General features: G+C 32.4%; 5 protein-coding genes across 6 annotated transcripts; 2 read left to right on the forward strand and 3 right to left on the reverse strand.

The window, feature by feature from the left end:
- Nucleotides 1–577: 577 nt before the first annotated feature.
- On the reverse strand, nucleotides 578–3,793 carry LOC124445464 (TLC domain-containing protein 4-like). Its single transcript, XM_046996219.1, has 8 exons — nucleotides 3,734–3,793; nucleotides 3,238–3,299; nucleotides 2,985–3,150; nucleotides 2,619–2,711; nucleotides 1,651–1,709; nucleotides 1,352–1,446; nucleotides 1,114–1,187; nucleotides 578–1,001 (listed from the first exon to the last, which is right to left on the reverse strand). Exons 2-8 carry the CDS (start codon nucleotides 3,239–3,241, stop codon nucleotides 710–712), a joined length of 783 nt encoding a protein of 260 aa, XP_046852175.1. The 5' UTR covers nucleotides 3,242–3,299; nucleotides 3,734–3,793; the 3' UTR covers nucleotides 578–709.
- Nucleotides 3,794–3,886: 93 nt separating this feature from the next.
- Nucleotides 3,887–6,091, forward strand: LOC124433446 (UDP-N-acetylglucosamine transferase subunit ALG14 homolog). Its single transcript, XM_046983220.1, has 5 exons — nucleotides 3,887–4,074; nucleotides 4,880–5,007; nucleotides 5,104–5,226; nucleotides 5,437–5,496; nucleotides 5,854–6,091. Exons 1-5 carry the CDS (start codon nucleotides 3,936–3,938, stop codon nucleotides 6,022–6,024), a joined length of 621 nt encoding a protein of 206 aa, XP_046839176.1. The 5' UTR covers nucleotides 3,887–3,935; the 3' UTR covers nucleotides 6,025–6,091.
- A 576-nt stretch (nucleotides 6,092–6,667) lies between these two features.
- LOC124433456 (growth arrest and DNA damage-inducible protein GADD45 gamma-like) lies at nucleotides 6,668–8,137 on the forward strand. Its single transcript, XM_046983232.1, has 4 exons — nucleotides 6,668–6,819; nucleotides 6,928–7,035; nucleotides 7,338–7,530; nucleotides 7,702–8,137. Exons 1-4 carry the CDS (start codon nucleotides 6,785–6,787, stop codon nucleotides 7,798–7,800), a joined length of 435 nt encoding a protein of 144 aa, XP_046839188.1. The 5' UTR covers nucleotides 6,668–6,784; the 3' UTR covers nucleotides 7,801–8,137.
- A 543-nt stretch (nucleotides 8,138–8,680) lies between these two features.
- On the reverse strand, nucleotides 8,681–18,752 carry LOC124433423 (cyclin-G-associated kinase-like). 2 transcript variants are annotated; one of them, XM_046983193.1, is made up of 24 exons: nucleotides 18,461–18,752; nucleotides 18,311–18,372; nucleotides 18,168–18,227; nucleotides 17,754–17,868; nucleotides 17,526–17,668; nucleotides 17,296–17,421; nucleotides 17,009–17,098; nucleotides 16,255–16,390; nucleotides 15,317–15,423; nucleotides 15,196–15,235; nucleotides 14,740–14,842; nucleotides 14,399–14,448; nucleotides 14,168–14,307; nucleotides 13,972–14,094; nucleotides 13,456–13,601; nucleotides 13,269–13,382; nucleotides 12,738–12,818; nucleotides 12,435–12,632; nucleotides 12,158–12,354; nucleotides 10,865–11,887; nucleotides 10,013–10,155; nucleotides 9,519–9,647; nucleotides 9,089–9,136; nucleotides 8,681–8,999 (listed from the first exon to the last, which is right to left on the reverse strand). In XM_046983193.1, exons 1-24 carry the CDS (start codon nucleotides 18,585–18,587, stop codon nucleotides 8,898–8,900), a joined length of 3,603 nt encoding a protein of 1,200 aa, XP_046839149.1. In that variant the 5' UTR covers nucleotides 18,588–18,752; the 3' UTR covers nucleotides 8,681–8,897. The 2 variants fall into 2 exon arrangements, with proteins under 2 accessions (XP_046839149.1, XP_046839155.1); XM_046983199.1 differs by lacking the exon at nucleotides 18,311–18,372 and having other exon boundaries at nucleotides 18,461–18,514.
- Nucleotides 18,753–18,838: 86 nt separating this feature from the next.
- Nucleotides 18,839–22,409, reverse strand: LOC124433437. The gene is made up of 3 exons (XM_046983209.1): nucleotides 22,088–22,409; nucleotides 20,021–20,138; nucleotides 18,839–19,888 (listed from the first exon to the last, which is right to left on the reverse strand). Exons 1-3 carry the CDS (start codon nucleotides 22,367–22,369, stop codon nucleotides 19,020–19,022), a joined length of 1,269 nt encoding a protein of 422 aa, XP_046839165.1. The 5' UTR covers nucleotides 22,370–22,409; the 3' UTR covers nucleotides 18,839–19,019.
- Between the last annotated feature and the right edge of the window lie 116 nt (nucleotides 22,410–22,525).

Consider the following 22,525-nt stretch of genomic DNA (forward strand, 5'->3'; position numbering starts at 1 on the left):
AAAAATTAAAAAATTTCAATAGTTCATTCCATGACATTTTCCATGGACGAATTTTCTAAGGGGGGCGCCCACCAAGTGTCAGATCCCCCTTAAATAAATTCCTTGCACCTCTAAGGGGAATTTTAACCTCCTAAGTTTAGCAAAACAAAGCAGTAGTACAGTTAAAGTAAGTTTTTCTGGGCATTGTTTCAACAATAAACTTTCTTTTACTTTGTCTTACAACCACGTCCGAAACCTTCCCTCCCCGAAAAAATGTTTTGCATCACCCCTGTAAAAAGTACAAGATTGATGATAAGAAATTGGCAGTAAAAGTTAGTTTTGAAAACTACAAAAACTCAGACTAAACATTCACTCTTTGTTTCATGGTGGTGCACATTGGGAGGTGCAGGGGTGAAAAATAAAAGCATATAAAAATATGTAAAATATATAGACATAATTTTAAATCTTTAGTAAATTAACCTTTTCAGATTGGTTCAGACTAAGTGTAAATATGAGTGAAAATGAAGGCTTGTGTGTGAATACAATAAGAAACTTATAAAATGGGAAAATTGTTGCTATAAACACAAATCAAAAATCCTTTTTGAAAAATCCTGTTTACAATAATTTATAATATAATGTAGCAACTTGGGTTGCTTTTATAATAACACTAGTGGTAATCACAGCACATTTTACAAGCACAGTAAATGAACACTCAGATTTGATCTTTCATTCATTTAGACTTTGTGGAAAAATATGGAAAAAATAATTTAACACAACCTTGTATCATTTTAAAAAACCAAAAAATATTAAGAACATCCAGAACTATGGTGGTAAAAATCCAAAGAAATGATACAACTGGTCCAAGTGCGATGCGTTTTGGGTCTGACCAAACACTTAAAGTCTTGAAATAAAAATATGGAATAAACACAATCCGACCCAAAAAGAAAGCAAAAACCATGATAATACCATTCTGAACAAACAATCTGGAGTGGCGTGGTTGACCAGTTATATGGTAAAACCATCTAAATTGAATATAGTGACAAATTTTTATTGGACATCAGATCAAAAATTTTTTGTAAGTAAAAACAGATTTAATTGCAGAGGTAAGTGACTATGTACGTAAGAGGACCATACCTTTGATTGACAAATGGTGTAGAGAGTTCAGCAATTTGACGAATATTTGCAAAAAACAAAAGATATCCTTTTCCCTAAGAGATTACACATCAACTCAACCATTGATCAACAATATATTGAAACACAATTGATGAGTGTAGTATGAATAAATTATACGACAAACAAATAATCAGATGCAACTATATTTGGATGTTTTACTTAACTTGAACACAAAATGAATAAAAATGCATAATCTTACCACAACAAAATAATATGCCAATAGAACCATGAGATGATGAATAATAAAATTTATCTCTTGAAAACAATCATAATACCACAGAATAATAAGGAGATCTAAATAAAGAGAGATCTACATAGACAAAATCATGTAGAGTATATAAATACAAAAAAATATGCTTAAAAAATTGTTAATTTTCTATGAAGGTACGTACATAGGTTATAACAAATAAATTATTAAGATTAAGGAAAATTTATCCTGCAAACTCACTTAAGTAGAATGAAAATCTTTCAGAAAATAACATTTGTGGACATTCTTACCAGTAAATATAAAGCCAAAAGTAATTGAAATCCCAATTCTTACAATTATTGAATTAGTACTATAAGAAATATTAGTGTTAACAATCAATTTTCGTACACGAAATAAATCTTAGATAAAGAAAATTTTCATCAAACTTGACTAGTATCTATTCAACAGTTACTTGTCATAACTTAAGAAAAATTGCTTAAGTTTATTTGTTTATCTTCTTTGTTTCCCATGAATTTAGACAGATGTGGTGATGGTCAACACCATACATGAATTGAGACAGATGTGGTGGTGGTCAACACCATACATGAATTGAGACAGATGTGGTGGTGGTCAACACCATACATGAATTTAGACAGATGTGGTGGTGGTCAACACCATACATGAATTTAGACAGATGTGGTGGTGGTCAACACCATACATGAATTGAGACAGATGTGGTGGTGGTCAACACCATACATGAATTTAGACAGATGTGGTGGTGGTCAACACCATACATGAATTTAGACAGATGTGGTGGTGGTCAACACCATACATGAATTGAGACAGATGTGGTGGTGGTCAACACCATACATGAATTTAGACAGATGTGGTGGTGGTCAACACCATACATGAATTGAGACAGATGTGGTGGTGGTCAACACCATACATGAATGGAGACAGATGTGGTGGTGGTCAACACCATACATGAATTTAGACAGATGTGGTGGTGGTCAACACCATACATGAATTTAGACAGATGTGGTGGTGGTCAACACCATACATGAATGGAGACAGATGTGGTGGTGGTCAACACCATACATGAATTTAGACAGATGTGGTGGTGGTCAACACCATACATGAATTTAGACAGATGTGGTGGTGGTCAACACCATACATGAATTTAGACAGATGTAGTGATGGTGAACGATGGCGAACACCATACTACATTTATACAACTTATGAAATATCAAGATAATTAAAATAAAACATCAAGTATTATTACCAAAAGGAGTCAGCTAGAGTTGCTTCATCATAGAAGAATGCATAGAGTGCCAAAGAAGTAACAACTACAGCATGAATATTTGATGTAATTCTATAAAAATTATAAGGTTTATGAAGGATGTTACAAAAATCTTGAATTAATCATGGTGCTCCTCTTATAGTTTATATGTACGTGCAAAAATCATGGATTACATGTAATGATATTTGCATTTGATCTTAATCATGAAAATACTATAAAAATGGTAAATATTGCAAGTAGAGTTTAAGATTCACAATGCCAAATTCTTCTAAAGAGATATTGTATACTAAGACGAATAGTAATTTATAAAAATAAATTCAATGATTATGAAGACGTCAAACAAACCTGGTATTCCAATTAATTTTATCTTTAAATGAAAGCTGTAAATAAGTAGAGGAAATGAAATGTGAAAGTTTGGAGCTACAAAAAAACAGACCAAGACAAAGGATGGATGTAATCATTGATAAGTAACAATAAAATGCTGTTTCCATGATCTTCTGTTCTAGAAAAACTAAAATCAAAAAGCCGTTTTCAGTTATAATTGCAAATTAAAACTATTAAAATTATGATTTTTAAAAATGTGTTATTCGTTTCTTACACATTTAAATTGCTGTGGTTTCATCCTGGATCATTTTTATTCTTGTCAAGTCATCTTGAAATCTAAAACAAAAAAAGTTATTGAAAAAAACATCAATTATTAAAAACTACCATAAAATTCACCGCATGCAGAGAAAAACACTATACAATATAATTTGAAACGTGCAGAGATTTTTTAAAGTCAAAATAAAGATATTCGTCCAATTTTAAGTTAACATTAAAATCACGTTTTTCCAAGCAATGTACGTACGTCCATTTTTTCCCTCAATAATGTAATTTTAGTTAACATTTCTACATTCTGCAATCGTTTTTTTCAACAGAATTCATCATATTAAACCGATATGCAACAGAAGACATTTTTTAATTGAGCGCTAAGTGATATAAAAAGACATCACTGTTTTGTTTCACCATTCAATAATTTTCACCTCAAAAAATCTATATTTCTTTACATTCCCACATTGAATCAAATGAACTCATTAATATGAGTGTGTACTTACTAGTTTTCACATTGTTTACTTAAGTGCGCCACAAGAAATATAAAAATAAATAGATTTTGTTGTAAAAAAAAACGTTCAAAAAACGTCAAAGAACTCTTTTTCAAAATTCTTCATCCTTAAACTGAGCCTGCAGGTGCAAGCTCTATGTCCAGCGGAGACAACATTTGCTTAAAAACCCAGTTGTTCTCACTGTAGTGTAAAAATGTTGGTCGTTTATACTATTTTTGTTGCCTTTATATTCTGTTTTATACTGAGATTTTACTGGGTTTTCATTCGCAAGAAAAGTTTAAAGAACGAAAGAGTCAAACGAAATGTAAAGACAATGATTGTTGCAGGCTCAGGTCTGTTGCATGGTAGAATATGTCAATATTTATTGCATGTTGTTCTAGGCTAGCCAAGAAACATGGTTTAGGCTTTTTATTCTTTATTAGGTTAGCGAAATTCAGTCAACTTAAAATATGCTCTTGAACATTGCATGTGGCAATCGGTTTTCTAAAATGTCAATACATGGACTTCATATGTACCTGTTATGTTGTAATGATAACAATTGTCATATAAGTAAATACTCCAAGGCGTGTTTCAAAAGTCGAACTTTACATGTGCCAAATGCATATAAAGTAAAAGATAATGAAGATTTTCATTTTACTTTCTTTTGTCTTACTGAATTACTTTCCACGTTGGCCATGAGTCAACCTGGCTTAATGAACCTACATAAGTAGGTTGATAAACCTGGGAGGGTGGACCTGAACCTGTGTTGGGGCATCTAGTTTTGTTAACCTAGGTTGAAAAATTTGGTTTGATGAACCTGGTTTGGTGAACCTATGTTGATCAACCTGGGTTGTTGGACCTGGTTTGGTGAGCCTATGTTGATCAACCTGGGTTAGTAAACCTGGTTTGGTGAACCTGAGTTGATCTATATTTGACACATATAGTTACATCTATATTTTACCTCATGACTATTTTGATATCCTAAATTATTTACCAATGCTCAACTTTATCACAACAACAAATTCTTGATGCTAAAAACACTCATAATGATTAAAACTCAATCTTTAACCACTGATAATATGACATTTAATGTCATTTAAAGTTTTGTTGTCAGTTGATGGAATTTTTCAAGATTTTTAACTGACTTCTTTTATGTAGGAGGTCACACCAAGGAAATGTTGACATTACTTTCAGGATTGTCTAAATTTTACTATCCAAGGATTTATATTGTGGCAAATTCAGATGATATGAGTAAAGAAAAAATCCAAAGTGTTGAAAAGCAAGAAGTGAACAAAATTCTCATCATTTTAACAATTTCAAGTCTTATTGATATTAATGTTGTATTAGTTTTAAAAACTTGACAAAAACTTTTTTTTAAATAGTGTTTTATTGAGAACATTCCAAGAAGTCGTGAAGTACACCAACCATGGATATCTACAGTTTACACAACCTTAAAATCTTTTTGGTTTTCTTTCCCTATTGTTTACCAACATAAGCCTGATATGGTATTGTTAGATTTACTTCAAAGTTTCATTTTAATATAATATTTGTTTATATACTCAACATCACAAAACTTAAGATTGCATTAAAATACAACACACAAAACATATTGCATAAAGTTATACAGACATTGCATGGAAGTACCAGGCAAAAATTTGTGTGAAGCTAGTTAGACATTGTTGACATTTTTACTTTAATACTGTGTTTCTTTGTAGATTTTATGTAATGGACCAGGGACTTGCATACCAATATGTGCAGCTGCACTTGTTATCAAGGTTACATATTTTGAGATTTTTCTTTGAGAACCGATTGAAAAATTCAATTGTGTCCGTACTGTGTTCATATTGCAAACGGAGGATTCGTGCGGACCAAATTGGGCGAAATTTTTAATTGTCTTTAAGTACGTATGTCAGGATATAAACGGTGATTTAACGGAAAGTCAGGATATAAACGGTGATTTTAACGGAAACTTGTTGTGTCGAATACGTTTTATTGACGTATATAAAACTAGCACACCTCTTTTATCCAAAGCAAATTATCGTCTACTATAAACCATTAACACAAGCCTTAGGAATGATGAATAATTTAACTTGCGGATGAATCGAAATTGAAAATTCTAATTTCTTTTTCAGGTGCTGGGAATGCATCATGTATCGATTATTTATATTGAAAGTATTTGTCGAGTTGAAACATTATCTTTATCAGCCAAAATTCTGTACTATTTTGCTGATCAGATTCTTGTTCAGTGGAAACAACTCGAGATAAAATACCCAAGAACACTTTACATTGGTAAATTAGTGTAGAAATATTTATAATTTATAATTTTTTGCGCGATATTTAGTTTAATAAACATTTGAAGTCTAAGAATAATTGTATCAGTGTGAATTTCGCACCCATCACTGATCACAGTCACACGACTTACGGCCTACTGGAAAACCCCTTTTAATGAAACATCGCTTCAGTTTGCTTAAACAGGGCTGGAACGATACGAAACAAGGAAAAACGTATTTCCGTTCATCGCTGTTTCTAAGAAACCGTATCTGCAAGATCTTTAACATCGCACGAGCATTATGCATCTGCACCCGGAGTTAATCTTTATTGTTTATCTTACGTGTTTGTCAATATAAATCGATTTTATTCTTAAATTTGTGATAACAGATGAATAAAGTGAACTATTAATATTCATAAATCACATAAATATTACATTTGTATGGCGGAGAGCAGTGTAAGTACATAAACATGTTTTATCTTGCCCATCATTGGACATCCCCAAGTAATTGGATTTCCCCGGATAAGAACAACATTCCCTCAATAATGGGGCTTTTTCCGTTTGTATAAACCGTGGCTCGACCAATCAGAAGTATATACGAATTATATTAACCAATCATGACTCAAAACGCCATGATTGCATTTCCCGTACTTAATTAATATCCTCATTTTGCTATTTAATTACGCCATCAGTTTGCAAGTTGTTAGAATGTGACAGACTTATCATCAAAGTTGTTCTTCGGCTTGCGTTCGATACATTTGGTCTGTTGTTGATTATAATTGCCATTTACCACGATGAAAAGAATAGAAGAGAGTGACTTAGTGCTCAAGTAAGCAATAATTTTATGTTTTCTCTTATCTCAAAACTTGTAATAAGGTGTTCTTTCAACTTTTGGTAATTGATTGTTGTGATACTGATATATGCCATTATGTCTTAGATATAGCAAGAGATGTATAAGAAGAGCATTTTATGATGTGCTCTCTTCGGCGAAGAAAAGAGATGAGTTAGTTTGTGGCGTATATACGGCAGCAGAGGTTTTACGAAGGTAAGAGACTTTAACTATGTTGTTTATTGATGTACTTTATATGTTGGTCTTGTAAAAATTTAGTTTGCCAGAGTTGGAGCGTTAAAAGTGCACCAAAATTTTATTTGTGGCTATTCAAATATAGTAGTTGTTACAAAAGGGTGTAAAACATAAAAATTTTCACGCCTTCAGTATCTACGGGCAACTATAAAAATTTCTTTCAAATACTCAACCCACACGTTGACCAACCTTAGAGGAACTTGCAGCAATTTCTATGGAATGTTTGTATGTTAAAAGAAATTCTTCTGTTTATATTTCTGTAGACGTGGTGTTAAGGATGTACAGTTCTGTGTACTAGTGCAATCAGATGATCCAGCTAATCATGTATTTTGTCGACTTATTGAAGCTTATTGTTGTGAAAACAGAATCCAAGTGATTAAAGTTGACCGTGCTGAAGTATTGACATACTTGTGCGACGATAATCCAAGTGATTTTCATCATTGCGTTCTTGTTCAGGTGAGTTAATGAATACAAAGTTAGCTAAAGGTTCTGAGTGAGGAGTGTATTCTTGTGAGAATAACAGTGCATTTTCAATGCTAGGCCAAAAATCTTATTCAGTCAATATTTGTATAGTCTGCTAATATTGCTTCATTTATCTGAAAATTTTGTAATGGATGTTTCTTGTAGAACTCAACAGCCTTAGTTGAAGAAGATTCCATGGCCCTTCAGGTACTGCTAAATTACACAAAATACAAGGAAGCAAAATCAGTCCTAAAGATTGGTTGAAGATATCACTTGGCTCTTTATATGTGAAGGAAGTGGACTCAAGAAAGTTGCTTTCTAGTTGAAAATGATGTGAATCCATGTTATAAAAAGATGAATGGCACAACTATAAACCAAAACCAACTAATTCGCTACAGATTTTTGAAAGAAAACCACGGTCTTACTTTACTGTCAATATAAAATTGAAGAATTGATTGTAATTCCTATGGAATGTTATAATGTAATGCTCTTTGTTCAGCACTATTTTTTATATTTGAAATTTGATGTAAAAATTAATTTATAAAAATCAAAAACTTATTAAATAAACAAGATTCTTTAAAGTATGTCAGAATTGAGGAAACTAATTTACATATTTCTTCTTCAATGCAATAACATGTCATCTATTGATCAAATGAGTTTAGGCTGATCCTGGATTTAGTCTATAACCTATATTCAACTGTGCCCTTCCTATTGCTAAAATTAAATTATTGTTTTAAGTCTTAACCAGTAGCCCGATGGATTCCTTTCCAAGTTTACAAGTGCCTATTTTTCAATATGTCAAGAGCATTTCATCAAAGCTAAAAACTGCTCCTTTTTAACAGTTTGCAGATTGCAAAGCGAAATCTTTAATGTCATCATCTGCGTGATCATTGAGATGTTTAAGATAAACAGTAAAACAACTCAGAAATACAGGCATGTGATACAATATGCTTATTATAACGTTAAGCAAATGGATGTATGCGTTGAAATAACTCCGTAAACCCTTACACAGTAGAGTGTCTATTTTGAGAGAGACTAACCCCATGAAATGAGTTTAGTTGAATCCATGAAGAATTTACTGCAGCACAATGGTCCTCCATATAACATAACAATAAAAATATCTATAATTGAGACGTAAACACACTTTCAGTTTCAAATTACATATTTCCTTTGAATAAACATTTGATAATTACACGAACGCAGTTGTAGATACCAAAAACTATGTTCTCAAGCTGCTCATAGACACAAGGTCAGTATCTGCAAATGTCCACAAGTCTTCACAATCAAACGATGCAACTTCTGCGCGAATGTTTTTGATTAAGTCATTGGATGAAAAGTTTTAGTTTTTCTTAATTTTCCTTTTAATACAGTGCTTTCGCTCCACTTTCTTCGAAAGCTGTCCATGATTCATTTAATTCAATAAAAATTGCTCTAGCTAGATGTTCTTGGGGTGTACCAATTAGCTACAAAAGTGTAAAAAAAGGCACAAGTTAAAGAGTAAATGTTAAATGTGTAAATAGTAACTTTAAGTATCAAGTTTATAAGAACTGACCTTGTCTGGATGAACAGAAAGAACTGCCTTTCTATAATATTTTTTGACCTGGAAAATTTAACAAATTAAAACTGAATACTAAAATTCTAGCTGATTAAGTCGTTATCATAGATAGAAAGTCTTGAAAAAACGCCATCAGAATAAGGTAAATTTCCACCGAAGTTCCCCTTCTTGAGAGAGAAAAAAAGCTTCAAAAAGAAAAAATCGGCTAAATTTCTAGACATCAGTTATTTCAGCGCATGTAAAAACAAACGCATCGTTTATATTGTAACTTGTAAAAACATAAATTTTAAATAATGTGAAGCACGCTTTTCTATAATGAAAGATGACAGGAGTTAAAGGTTACGAAAATTTAGTTGTAGCATCGTTCAAAAGCATTAGGTTGTAAAGCACATTCAAATGGTTTATTCACAAGATAAAAATGACAAACCTGATCAGGTGAGACAAGTTCATGCATTCCTATTTTCTTCCACCGTTTCTCGTCTTCCCATAAAACTGTATCAAGCGAACAAAGCAAGGCTCGTATATTTTTACGTTTACCATCACTCCAACTACGAATCTATGAAAAAATAATAGTGTCAAAAAGAGACTTTTTCATCGTGGGTAAATACCTTTTGTACATATGAGCAACTTTTGGCCTAAATCCATTATTAGTGGCACAAAATGAAGTTTTGGCACTGCGATAGAAATTTTTTTTAGTTGGTAGAAAAAAAATTTAAAACAAAACTACATAATGACCAATTATAGATAAATTACTATAGCCAAAGATTCTACTAAACGGGGTCTCTCTTTGTTCGTGTGTAAGATATGCATCTTGGGTACACCATGAAAGGAAAAATACAACAAGATTATACTTAGTAGAGGCATTCTTGAATATTTGACATAAAACGAGTGATATCCAAAAACAAAAAAAAATCATTTTACCTTTGCTTTAACAGGATCATCCTCAATTTCAGCTTCCTTTCGCAAGGAATTCATCGTATTTGAGCCAGCTTCAGATGAGGTCGGTTTAAAGCCATGAGAATTCAATATATCGCTAAACTCGTCTTTCTTTACAGGTTTATTCACTACAATGACAATAACAAATACATCATCTTAAAATAAATTGAGAGTGGAGTATAAAATGTGCAATGTAAAACATAAAATATGCACAGACATATACAATATAAAACTCAGGGGCCAGTTGCACGTAGCCTGCAAAGAGTTATCCATTGGATAATAGATTTTTCAAACTTGTGAAAAAGTATTCAGTTTACTTTACGAAAATGAAACGTTGCAATTCTTCAACCATTTATTTCATTGATTGTCCAGTTCAAATCGTAGATTTTTTCCTTTTAAGAGACTTTTGACGTGTTCAAAATTATTGCTTTCCACTGGAAAAGCGCCATTGGCCTTTGTGCAACCGGTCCCAAATGTACAAATCAACAGACGTGTTGGATTAATGTTGTCGAAAGTCACCAAAACATTCAGTTTATAAAATTTTCATCCTTAATTTCAACCAAATGAAATGCAATGATAACGATAAACCTAGATAAGACGGTTAGGTAAGGATAAACCTGGACAACATAAGGTGAAGACGGTTAAGGTAAGGATAAACCTGGACAACATAAGGTGAAGACGGTTAAGGTAAGGATAAACCTGGACAACACAGGACAACAAAGCTTAAGATGAACGTTGTACGTACATAAAAATTCTCAATTTCTTTATACTTGTGGGAACGTTTTTTTTAAATCATTGACTATTAATAATTTAAAAACTTTAAAAGTCATAACATACCATAACCATCGCGAAGACCGTAAGATCCAAAAACTGATGATGCTGACGACGACGAATAACTTGGAGCGTAGTTTGGCTTCTGAGAATTTTGACGAGCTCCATTTTGTGAATTGTATTTATTTTGGGTGAAAGTGGGAGTTGGACTAGGAGATCGCCTTTGAGAATTAACACCAATATTTATATTGCGTTGATTTGATCCATTACTGTTCCCAATAGATCCTAAATCAGCGAAAGGATCGTAAGAAGATGATTCGCTTGGTTCCGTTTTACTTTGATTCCATGAAGTATTAACTTGAGGAGTAAGGAGAGGCGCGTCAGAAACATTTGTTTTGAACACACCAAATACATCGATATTTTCACTTTTTTCTCTGTTAAAGACATCAAAAGATTGTTCCAAGTTTGTTTGAGGCAAACGACTAGAATCTTTTTGAGTATTTCTTGTTAAATGGCTGAATATATCACTCGAGTCTTTAGATTCAATTTTTGACGTATTTTCTTGAGTGGTTTCGGTGTTTAATCCCAACAGATCGACCTCAGGTTTGGAATCATTGGATAAATTCAAAAGATTAAAATTCGTTTGTTCTTCAATCTTCGGATGTTCAGCATTGGATGATTCATCGTCATCAATAGTGTCGTGTAAACCTAATAAATCCTCCTCTGCACTTCCATCATTATCAAAGGTATTTTTCTCCCTTACATTAAAAAGATCAAAATTACCGTTTTTCGCATCATTCTCTAATTTCGTCTCACCAAAAAAATCAAATGGTTTCGAATCATTATTTGTTATGTTTCCACTTCGTAATGTATCCCATTCATCATCACTATCGCTCTTCTTCGACGGTTCAGCCTTTTCTTGCCAGTCAAGTTTATCAAAAAATGAAACAGGTTTTTTCTCCTGACTCGTAGCAGCTGTATCATCAGTATTAATTACGTCATCTTTCATAGCTTCCGTGTTTCCATGCCGCGATTTTATTTCCAGTTCAAACTGATCTCTATAACTCATTTCACGATCGTCACTAAGCACTGTAAAAAATAAATTTCATGAAAATGACAATTTTATAGACGACATTTTCAGCTCATATTTTCTGCTTGTATCCATAGGTATCTTTGTAATAACAATATTAATTTATTATACGTCATTGCAATGGATAGCATGAGATTGAAGGGTATAATAGGTGTTTGATGATGATGTTAAACGACTTAAAAGGACAGATGATTGTCAAGGAACGGAGAAATAATTTATGAAAGGATAAAAATCAAAGAGTAAATAAGCTGTTAAATACGAAAACATACCAAAGTCTTCTTGACATTGCAAATATTCTTCAGATGACGTGAATAAAAGTTGTCTAGTAGCCTTTTCATTCTCCCCAGACTCCCATGCGTGTGTTACGTCATTGCTTTTACTGGTATCAACGGCTATATCTAACGTAAAACTGAAGTTTTCTGCAAACTTATTGACGTTATTTTGATCAAGTACATCAATATCTTCTCTGGAGAAAAAAAGATCAAAAAATGGTATAAAAGTTACATTCACGTTACATTTGGTATAAAAGTTAGAAACTTTACTTACTTAATAAAAACCATCTTTTTGGCATTTACTCCAATGAAACCAGTATAAAACTGCACTTGAAACATAGGTATTGATGTGAGTTTTCCTTGAACTTTTCCGCCTAATGTTGACCTTCCATGATACACACATATTGTCACATCTCCATGAATTTCCAATGGAAGGTTACAATCAATCTTTTGATCGGCTGTAGTGAACTCTCTGTAGATTTAAAATACAGAATATGTTCAGGTTTAAAGGAAAACAAACAAGTGACTAAAATTACAACTGTAGCTATATTACTAAATACACAATAGACAATCAAACCTCATTTGCTCAATTTCACGAGCAGTCGTCAAAACTCTCTTATCATCTTTGTAAACTTCCACAAACGGTCTGCAGCCTTTCCTAAATATAACAACGAATGAAACAACTAAAATTATAAAAGATAAGACGACTTGGAATATTGCATATAAAGTAAAATTACAAGTGTAGAATAGAATGGACACGTTTACCCCAGCAATCTAAGCTGATTTCCGCGGGGAGCGTATACTAAATACAATGATTGGGTATATTTTTGTAAATACATAAAAATTACAAGAATTTATAAGAAAACAATCTAACTATTGACAATTAACAAAACAATAATATTATCAACACTTCACAACAAAGTCTTCAAAGGTATGCACATATTTCATTTACATTTCGTCATATCAAATGTCAATGCAAATTTTCTTTTGAAAAGAGCTTCGGGATTTCATTATCCTAGTTTCATTGAATTTTAATGAGGTCCAAAGACACCTCAATAAACGTAGCAAGTGGTAATAATAATTTAGCCTAAGAAATAATGCAACAAACCTGGCACGATTAAACAAAGGCACGGGTTCCATTGTAAAGGATTTTATCGTAATAAAATATTTATGAGGTCTTGTCTTCGTGTCGTTAATTAACTGGGTGACGTAATTGAAATAACTGGAAAAACGTAAAAAAACAACATAATGAAAAATTATTGAGTAAATAAACGATGTTATGATTAATTTCTCACTGTTTTTGTGATGGCGTTGGTACAATTCTTGTAGACATATTTTGACGACGTATATTGAACATTTCAAATGCACATTCAGGAGACATAAATAGATGACAATATATGAATAACGAAGTCACCAATAAACCAGATGTTAGTTTGCCATCCTGTAAATTAAATGTACCGACATACTTAGTCAAGAAAATTTATAAATATATCTGTTTTAACTACAAATGATCCAGCGCAATGTTTTCACGAGAATGATTTCAATGTTTTTTTTTTTCTATTAAACGATCTGATGTGTAGATCTGCAAACTACCTATACATCAGTAATTTCTCGTCAAAAAACCTCAATAAATATTCGTGAATCTTGTGTAAGTTGAAACTTAGTTGTACGATAAAGTTTCAATTAACTTTAAAACACACAATCTTCATAATTTCAATTGTCATTTTTGTCACGATGATAAAGTTTACAACTGAAAAAGCCTTGTAACATCTTGCTAACGTTTCTATGTGGTTTGCAAATAAGCTAAATACCTGACATTGAATGACAACAACGTTTCTTTTATCATTTCTTAACCAAGTAACAATCTTTTTACAAATAACAAAAATTTTATCCAATGATGGCGCCCTTTTCGACGACCAATCACAGTTAAGAATCTAAATAAACAAAAACCGAACGCTTATCAACAAATTACTTAAATTACATACAATTGGATAACAAGTCCTTTACTTTTCCTTTTAACTTCGTTGGTCTCTGAGATAGATGAACAATGACAAATTTAGACGGATGTTTTGTATCAAGAAATACTTGAACATCATCTAAACTGTTTTTGTACGCAGATTCAATTCCTTCGCCGGGTATAGGCATCACTGTATAAATAAATGATGATTATTTTTAATATTAAAGCAATATTATAGTAACGAGACAAACATTTTGACAAAAATATAACGACATTCATACCAAGTACTCGAGATGTAATGTAAGAAATGTCCAAATCACTTTTAACATAACTAAAAAATAAAATGAAAACAAGTAGAAATTTGGAAGATGAATAATTGTCATCAAAAATGCTTCATTACTATAGCAACGTTGTGCATGTGCATGATATGAAGGTGGAAAAAATAAATATTCAACGTTAATCCCATTTGAGCAAAGAAAAGTTTCCACATTAATCTCTTCAACAATTAACATCAATAATAATTTCAAACTTTTAAACAAGTGATTTATAACAAATGTTTTATACATAGTTCGTCTGTTGACATGTTATATAATGAAAAATGCAAGAGCAATAAAAATCTTACCCAGCTACTGACTGAACAACTTTATTTGACATATCTTTAATGTTTGAAAAGATTGTTCCAGCTCCTTTAACTACCCCACCAAACATAGCATTACGTCCTTGATCTACATGAGCATAAATACACTGTTTATATATCAAATGTTTTGTTGTAACATGAGAACAATTAATTATTTCACATGATTATAAGAACAGAAGAATAAATTATAGTAAATTATAGTGAATAAATCATTTATAAAATTAGATATTTTGCGCTTGTATACATATAGTTTTTTGTTCAATTGAAATGTTGTATTTTTCAAAAAAGTGAAAACAAATTTCCTCAGTTCTGTATTGCTCGGCATTTGTCAAAAAAATTGTAAATGTTTGAGCAGGAAATGTACATAAAGCAAATTTTGTTTGGTAAAAGAAAACTGAAGCACCAGCTGTTCATATGTAAAAATGAAATAAGTTTCATTACCACCACCATCCAATTTTGATGTTGTTTCTTCTGCATCAAACTAAAAATGAAAATATATCTTTTAATTGTTTATCATTTGCATTTCCGACATGTTTAATATTCAACACTAAATGCAACATACAATAGATCCTTTTAATTCAATGTATTTTGACAATGCTATCATTTCTAAGTCAGATACAATTTCTGATACTTCAGGACGTTCAGTAGGATCTACTTGCAACATTTTATCTAAAAAAGAGGAAAAAAAGATTACAAGCTTTCTTAATTTGCTCAAAACATTGTGAACCAACTGCTTTATACTTGGCAAGTTAGTCTAATGTATGTAGGAAGGGGCACACAATGATAGTCTAATGTAGGAAGGAGCACACACTGATAGTCTAATGTAGGAAGGGGCACACACTGATAGTCTAATGTAGGAAGGGGCACACACTGATAGTCTAAGGTAGGAAGAGGCACACACTGATAGTCTAATGTAGGAAGGGGCACACACTGATAGTCTAATGTAGGAAGGGCACACACTGATAGTCTAATGTAGGAAGAGGCACACACTGATAGTCTAATGTAGGAAGGAGCACACACTGATAGTCTAATGTAGGAAGGGCACACACTGATAGTCTAATGTAAGAAGGGCACACACTGATAGTCTAATGTAGGAAGGGGCACACACTGATAGTCTAATGTAGGAAGGGCACACACTGATAGTCTAATGTAAGAAGGGCACACACTGATAGTCTAATGTAAGAAGGGGCACACACTGATAGTCTAATGTAGGAAGGGGCACACACTGATAGTCTAATGTAGGAAGGGGCACACACTGATAGTCTAATGTAGGAAGAGGCACACACTGATAGTCTAATGTAGGAAGGGGCACACACTAGGGCAATCGAAGAATGAGATGTGACATTTGTAAAAAAGTCAATCCACAAACTGATACAGGACAAAAAAAGTGTACAGCTTAAAATGTGGGCTGTTATTTTAAACAGATATCTTGCAAGTGTCCCACCAGAAAGTACAACATCCCACAAAGACAGAGTAATTCATCAAGACAGAGTAACTCACTTATCAAATTATGGAAAACATCATATTCTTTATCCACTTCTGGCAAGCAAAACTTTGCATTCAATATTCTTAATTTTGCCCCATCTTCAAAAGGATGTTCCATGTAACACAGCATGTACAATAAACATCCCAAAGCCTAAAACATTATGTAACTTCATTAGCATCCTTTGTATTTAGCAATCATATGTATTGCATATATTACATAAATTACATACATATTTTATTCCAAAGCCATATTCAGAGAAACATCATAATATGAATTCTTATGAATTGTTTAGGATTCATATTATTATTAGATACATATATTACACAAATTAAATAAATTACATCTATTTCAATAAACATAACTACTAATGAAATGTAAAATTGTGGATTGGAACAACATAATAAAAAATATAGCAATTGCATTTTTCATTTTGTAGGAATTTGCAGCTTTTGTGCCAATAAAAAAAGCCAAAGATTTGAAATGCAAATATCTTTCATTAATTTGTAGAGGAATGAAAACAAAAGTATTCAGCAGCAATCTCAATTAAAAGATCATGTTATATTTAACATGAAAATGACTCTGAACATGACTACCGCTAAGGTTGTCGAAACGTCAGTCAACAACAACAAAAACAGTCCTTCTTAGGACTTTACCAACCTGGACAATCGACATTTATAACATGAAATTGATCAAAACAATTTATGAGTGGAAATCATATTTTGGTTATTGACCAATCACAAAATATGAATTCATTAATTCATCACCTACCCATATATCAGATTTAGTTGTAATGGGATAATTGCTATACATATCAACCATTTCTGGAGCCCGATACATTGGTGTTGTGTTGAGATTAATCTGTATGAAGAATGTTATTTATCAAAATACCTTTAAAGACATGATTCATGATGAAAATTTAAAACAATTTTATAAAATATTCCTACACTTAAGTTAATCATAAGTAATATAAATGTGCAGTCTAGTAATTAGGCTGTCATACAAATAAAATATTTAGAAAAAATCAATAACACTGTCCTGTCATTTTTTGTACTAACCTCATCTTCAACTAGACTTCGTTCAACTGATGTCCAAGCATCATTAGGATACAAATATTTTGTTGTTGAACTGCCAAAATCACAAAGTTTGATCTGACCCTTTGAATTCAGCAGTAAATTTTCAATCTAAACAAACAAATTTCACCGTACTAATATTTAGAAAAACCATTGTTAGGTAAAGACCAGGACATAAATACTGAATATTTATCAATGCTTTCTTGTAATTTTACCTTGAGATCACGATGTATGATTGGTGGATTCTGTTTATGCATGTGAGCTACAGCACGTGAGATTTGATGAAATATTCGAAGAACTTGAGTTGTGGGAATTCTCCTTCCTTTACGGTCATTAAACCACTTGATTAACTGCCCACCTAAAAAGACAATTAAAGAAAATGATTGCTTTTTGAGTGCACTATTTTCATTAACACATTTTTCATAAATACGATGTTTACATACCAGTGCAATATTCTGTTAAAATCAAGAACTCTGCCATATCATTTCCCGATTCTTCTGCACTTATTGAGGCTGCGTTTAAAAACTGAACAATATTGGGATGACCACGAAGACGTTTCTAAAAGCTAGTTAAGGTCAAATATGTGTAGTGGAAGTTGAATACAAACATGTGTAGTGGAGGTTGAATACAAACATGTGTAGTGGAGGTTGAATACAAACATGTGTAGTGGAGGTTGAACATTATTTTTGTTGTTTTATTTGAAAATACCACTATTAAAATTTTTTAAAACACAAAATAACACGACTACGTCAATACTTTGTGTACTTAAACTCAAGTAGTGAATAGATACGATTTATCATGTTAGAATAAACTAGTTAAAACAATAGCTTTATAGAGTTTTATTTTATAAAGGATACCATAAATGTTATTTCCTGAATTATTGCTTTACTTGCAGCCTCATCGGCAGCCATTAGACGCTAAATGTGATAGAAAAAAATGATGAAGTAAAAGTTAACAAGACTTTTACAATGTTTTATTAACAATGAAATATTATGTACACCTTTAAGGCGTATTCTTTGCCGGAAGCAACGTCTTGTGCAACAAAAACGAATCCATAGGCTCCTAAAAATTTTTTCTTTACGTTATGACTGTCCCAAATATAAAAATTTCAAAATTAAGATTACCAGCCATGAAATTCATTCGTATGTACCTTCTGCTATTAACTTTTTCACTCGTAGTTGAGTTGAAGCGATGTCAACTCGTTGTCCAACGAAATCACTTTCAGTGGCTTTACTGCTACCAAAAATACCAAATGCCGAACGAAATATTTCTGCCATTGTGAATCGCAATAACTCATAAAGATTTGTCAAAGATATTCAGATAAGAACACTGGTGATATACAGAAGCAAACATAATGACAAGGGATTAATAAATTGTTCACAAACATTTTATTAAACTAAACTCAAAAATCTTCCCAATAAACACGTCAATTTTAGTGATCCTAATTCCTAATGGTCCTCATGACTTTACTATGCGCGTGAAGTGCGCGTGTCTCTCGCGTGTCTAACCACTTGACCAGCTGCTCAAATTATTATAAAAAAACGTATTTTATTATGATCATTATTATCTACTACAAATATAAATGTTAAAAAACTGAATCAAATATGACTAAAATCAGTGTTTAAAAATATCCATGATAAGCTGCTCAAAGCTCAGTACGAAATCTCAACATTTTTCATTTGGTTTTCTTGCAATCACCAAAGAGAACACTACGCATTATTTGTGAAGGGCAGTTCAAAATCTACATCCATTCCTAAGTGTCTTAAAATCTTATTGATTTTATTTTTCTCCCATTCACCAAACCATACATCATTGTTATCATTAAGATCACGTTTGGATGAAAGAACAGAGCCTTCCTGACTATTCCTTGAAAATACCGATGCAATTGACCATTTACTTTGCAATATTTCTTTTTCTTCAATACCAAGGCTTACTGCAATCTCAAATATCAAGTCTTCTCTCTTTTGGACAAGATCTTCATACTTCACAACAACATTAAAAAACCTTGGTGAGCTTTTTATTATTGTTAAAGCTTTTTGGATGTTTTTCCACCAATAATGAGCAAAGCACCAGATGAAACCTTGTCGAAATAAGCTGTTTTCATTCATAGAAGTTTTCGTGAGATGTTCATAAAATGTAGAGTTATGGCCCAACCGATACTTAAGATAAAATACATCAAGGCGTAATGAAGTTAAAATCCAATAAAGAAAATAGCTTCCTTTTGTCGTAATACGTATCCACGATTCAACAAAGGGCAAACAATTACGATACATGTACAAACCTCTTGCACTGGGAACTGCATTCATAAGCAATTCGCTTCGATATATTATGTGTGCTCTTAATTTATAACAAATATGCGTCTTAAGTGGCTCCCGGTGGATAAAGTAATTATGAAGTAGCTTAGTAGCAACACGTGTAACTAAAAGTAAAATTTCTTTGGAGACTGAAGGATTTGGAAAAGGAGGCATTTCTTTGCCATATTGCGATATCAATACAGTGAATATATCCGGTTCTGATATTGACTGCACATTTGGGAGTTTATCTAGTGCCTTGCACAGTAATGTGGACCCACAACGACCTAAAGTAAAGACAAACAATAATAGCAAATTAAGCATAGATATTTTGATTTTAAACAGAAATAAAAATTTCAAAATACATATTCTCTGAGATCAAGATCCACAACTCACATTGTGAAAAACTTTTCTAATACCTGTGTTAAAAAGAAATATTGTTTTCACATGATCAACTTTCCTAGACAATACTTTCTCAACTTTCGTGAGATCATTAAAGTGAATACATAACATTTGAACTGCACTTGATCTTTGTGCCTAAGACAAATAAAAGAACAGAAACTGTATAAATATGCCATTAGATAAGATACCATATTCGCACCACATTCAGGTCCATTTTCAAACATCGAACTTTACATGACCCGAATGCATTTCAAACAAAGATAATGAGAACGTTCATCAGCTTCATCTCATTTTCTTTTGTCCTTAATGCGTCTGGGGCATGTAAAGTTTGACGTTTGAAACACGCCTCAATGTCCAATACAAAACAGCACAATGCACTACTATTAATGATAATGTACTGTGATTTTGGTGCTTTAAGTGATAAAATAGAGTTCAAAGATAAAGTTTAGTAGAATAAAACTTTCCTGGACGTTAAAACTTGGATTAGATTCGAAATAAGTAGACTTTAGTGCATAAATACCTTGTATATGTTAAAGGAAGGGAACACGATTTTCAAGTCATCAAATTCAGCAAAGTGACCAGTGGTTTTTAAACGGGCTAACACACTGGAGTTAATTGGACTAGATGACAATTTTCTCTATTATCATGTTTTTATACTCTCGTGCGTAATTGTGTGTTTTGAGTCAAATGTCAACATTCAAATGAGTAAGCAACACTAAATCTCAAAAATATGGGAATTCTATCTTTGAAAAGAAAGAATTATGATGAAGTGTGTGTAGATCAGGTGAGAATAGTCAGCATTGCATAGTAGAGTCAGTGATATGAGTGTGAATCTGACAAAAAAGGGAGTCAGCGAAGCACTGGCACTGCCAGGGATGGGGAATTCCCCTAACATTTCCCATACTAAGGTCTTTGTATATGAAACTTAAAAATGTCAGTAAAATGAAACAGTGCAGAAAATATGCAAGTGACATTTTTGGGGTGTTTTGTTCCCTCAATGAAAAATCTACCCGGCGTCACAGCAGTGAAGGGAAGGCAAAAATAGATCATTTTCTTTGGTACTTTGTGTTTAAGGTCAGGTGGCTTGAAAACCACAAGTCACTGCTTACTTCAAAGCTACGTCATCTCGTAGCTTTGACGCTTTTGAAATCAGATTTTCACGCTTCTTCAGAAAGTTGGTACGTAGTAAGCTATTTGAAACACCCATCCGGATTCCGGATAAAGTTTAGAAATGATATGCATTGTTTAGTAATATATGACTCTTATTATGAAATATTATTAAAATATACTGTAACTCCGATAGAAAGCACTGCAGATCTTAAGCACTTTTACTTATAAAAACTGTTTTTGAATTGTAGAAATAAATAGCTCTATGCATGCTTGCAATAAATGATGTATTTTTTCTTTCTGCACATTTCCTTCTCCTATAGGAAAATGGACACTTCACAAACGAATACTTATGTAATACTGTAATCTTTACAATGCATGTCATTTAATGTTCGTACTGGCCGTGATTTTTTGATTGGGTGAAAAAAATGCTGTTTATGCACATGTACAGTTTGAAACGTTTCCTTCTCTGTTCACATTTTCACTTGCAAACGGATAAGTGAACATTTAAGGCATTTTTTGACGTTATTATGAATTCATTACGGGGTAAATGAGGAATGTGGTAAAGTGGCCTTCTGTCATCACTGAAGAAATCCAAAATAAATTCAAACTACAGCTGACAATAACGCAAGAAAGTCTTATTTTATACCATATCCGCGTTTCACCTTTTCAGAAAAAACAAATATGAGCCTTAAAAGCACAAGTTTTGTATGACATTAGCTCATTTGTCCCTCCGTTCGTCCGCAAGTATCATCCTTAAATATCATTAAAACGTCATGTTTTTAACAAACGCATCAAAATAGAAAATTCCGGCACCTTATCACATTACACATTTTGTCATTTAACACCTTAAAGGTAGATTGAACCAAAACTTCAATGTAAATCATTCATAAAAGTCTGATCAGATATATCTTTTTTATACTGCGTAATCGTATGACTCGCATCTTTTTTGAAATTATTGAAACAACATAACTCACCGCATAAAAAAATGGCTTTTTCTTTAAATTTTGATCGGCAGTTTTCACGAGAACAAGCAATTCCTGTTCTAGGTCAGCAGTAAGTACTGAATAATCTGTACCATACTTTTCAATAAAATCTTCAATATTGTCGATTATAACTCCTTCATTTTCAATATTGAAATGTGAGAGTAATGGCATCATGAAGGAATACATACTATTAGGATCGCGAAATTGCTCTAAACAAGAGACTTGAGCAACCCACGACTTCATCATGTTAAAGTGACCTTCTATGTTAAACATTTAACGTTATATTCCTATGATTATATGTCAATGATTACATCCCAGGCGGAAAGAAGGGGTGCGTCTGTGATGCATTATGGTCAGTGTAGTGGATCATGGTTGATAACCAATGATAATCTTTGAAAACATTTAAGCAAACACTCTAAGCACATTTAA

The sequence above is a fragment of the Xenia sp. Carnegie-2017 genome, unplaced genomic scaffold, assembly GCF_021976095.1.
Source record: "Xenia sp. Carnegie-2017 unplaced genomic scaffold, XeniaSp_v1 HiC_scaffold_1, whole genome shotgun sequence".
Lineage (NCBI taxonomy): Eukaryota > Metazoa > Cnidaria > Anthozoa > Malacalcyonacea > Xeniidae > Xenia > Xenia sp. Carnegie-2017.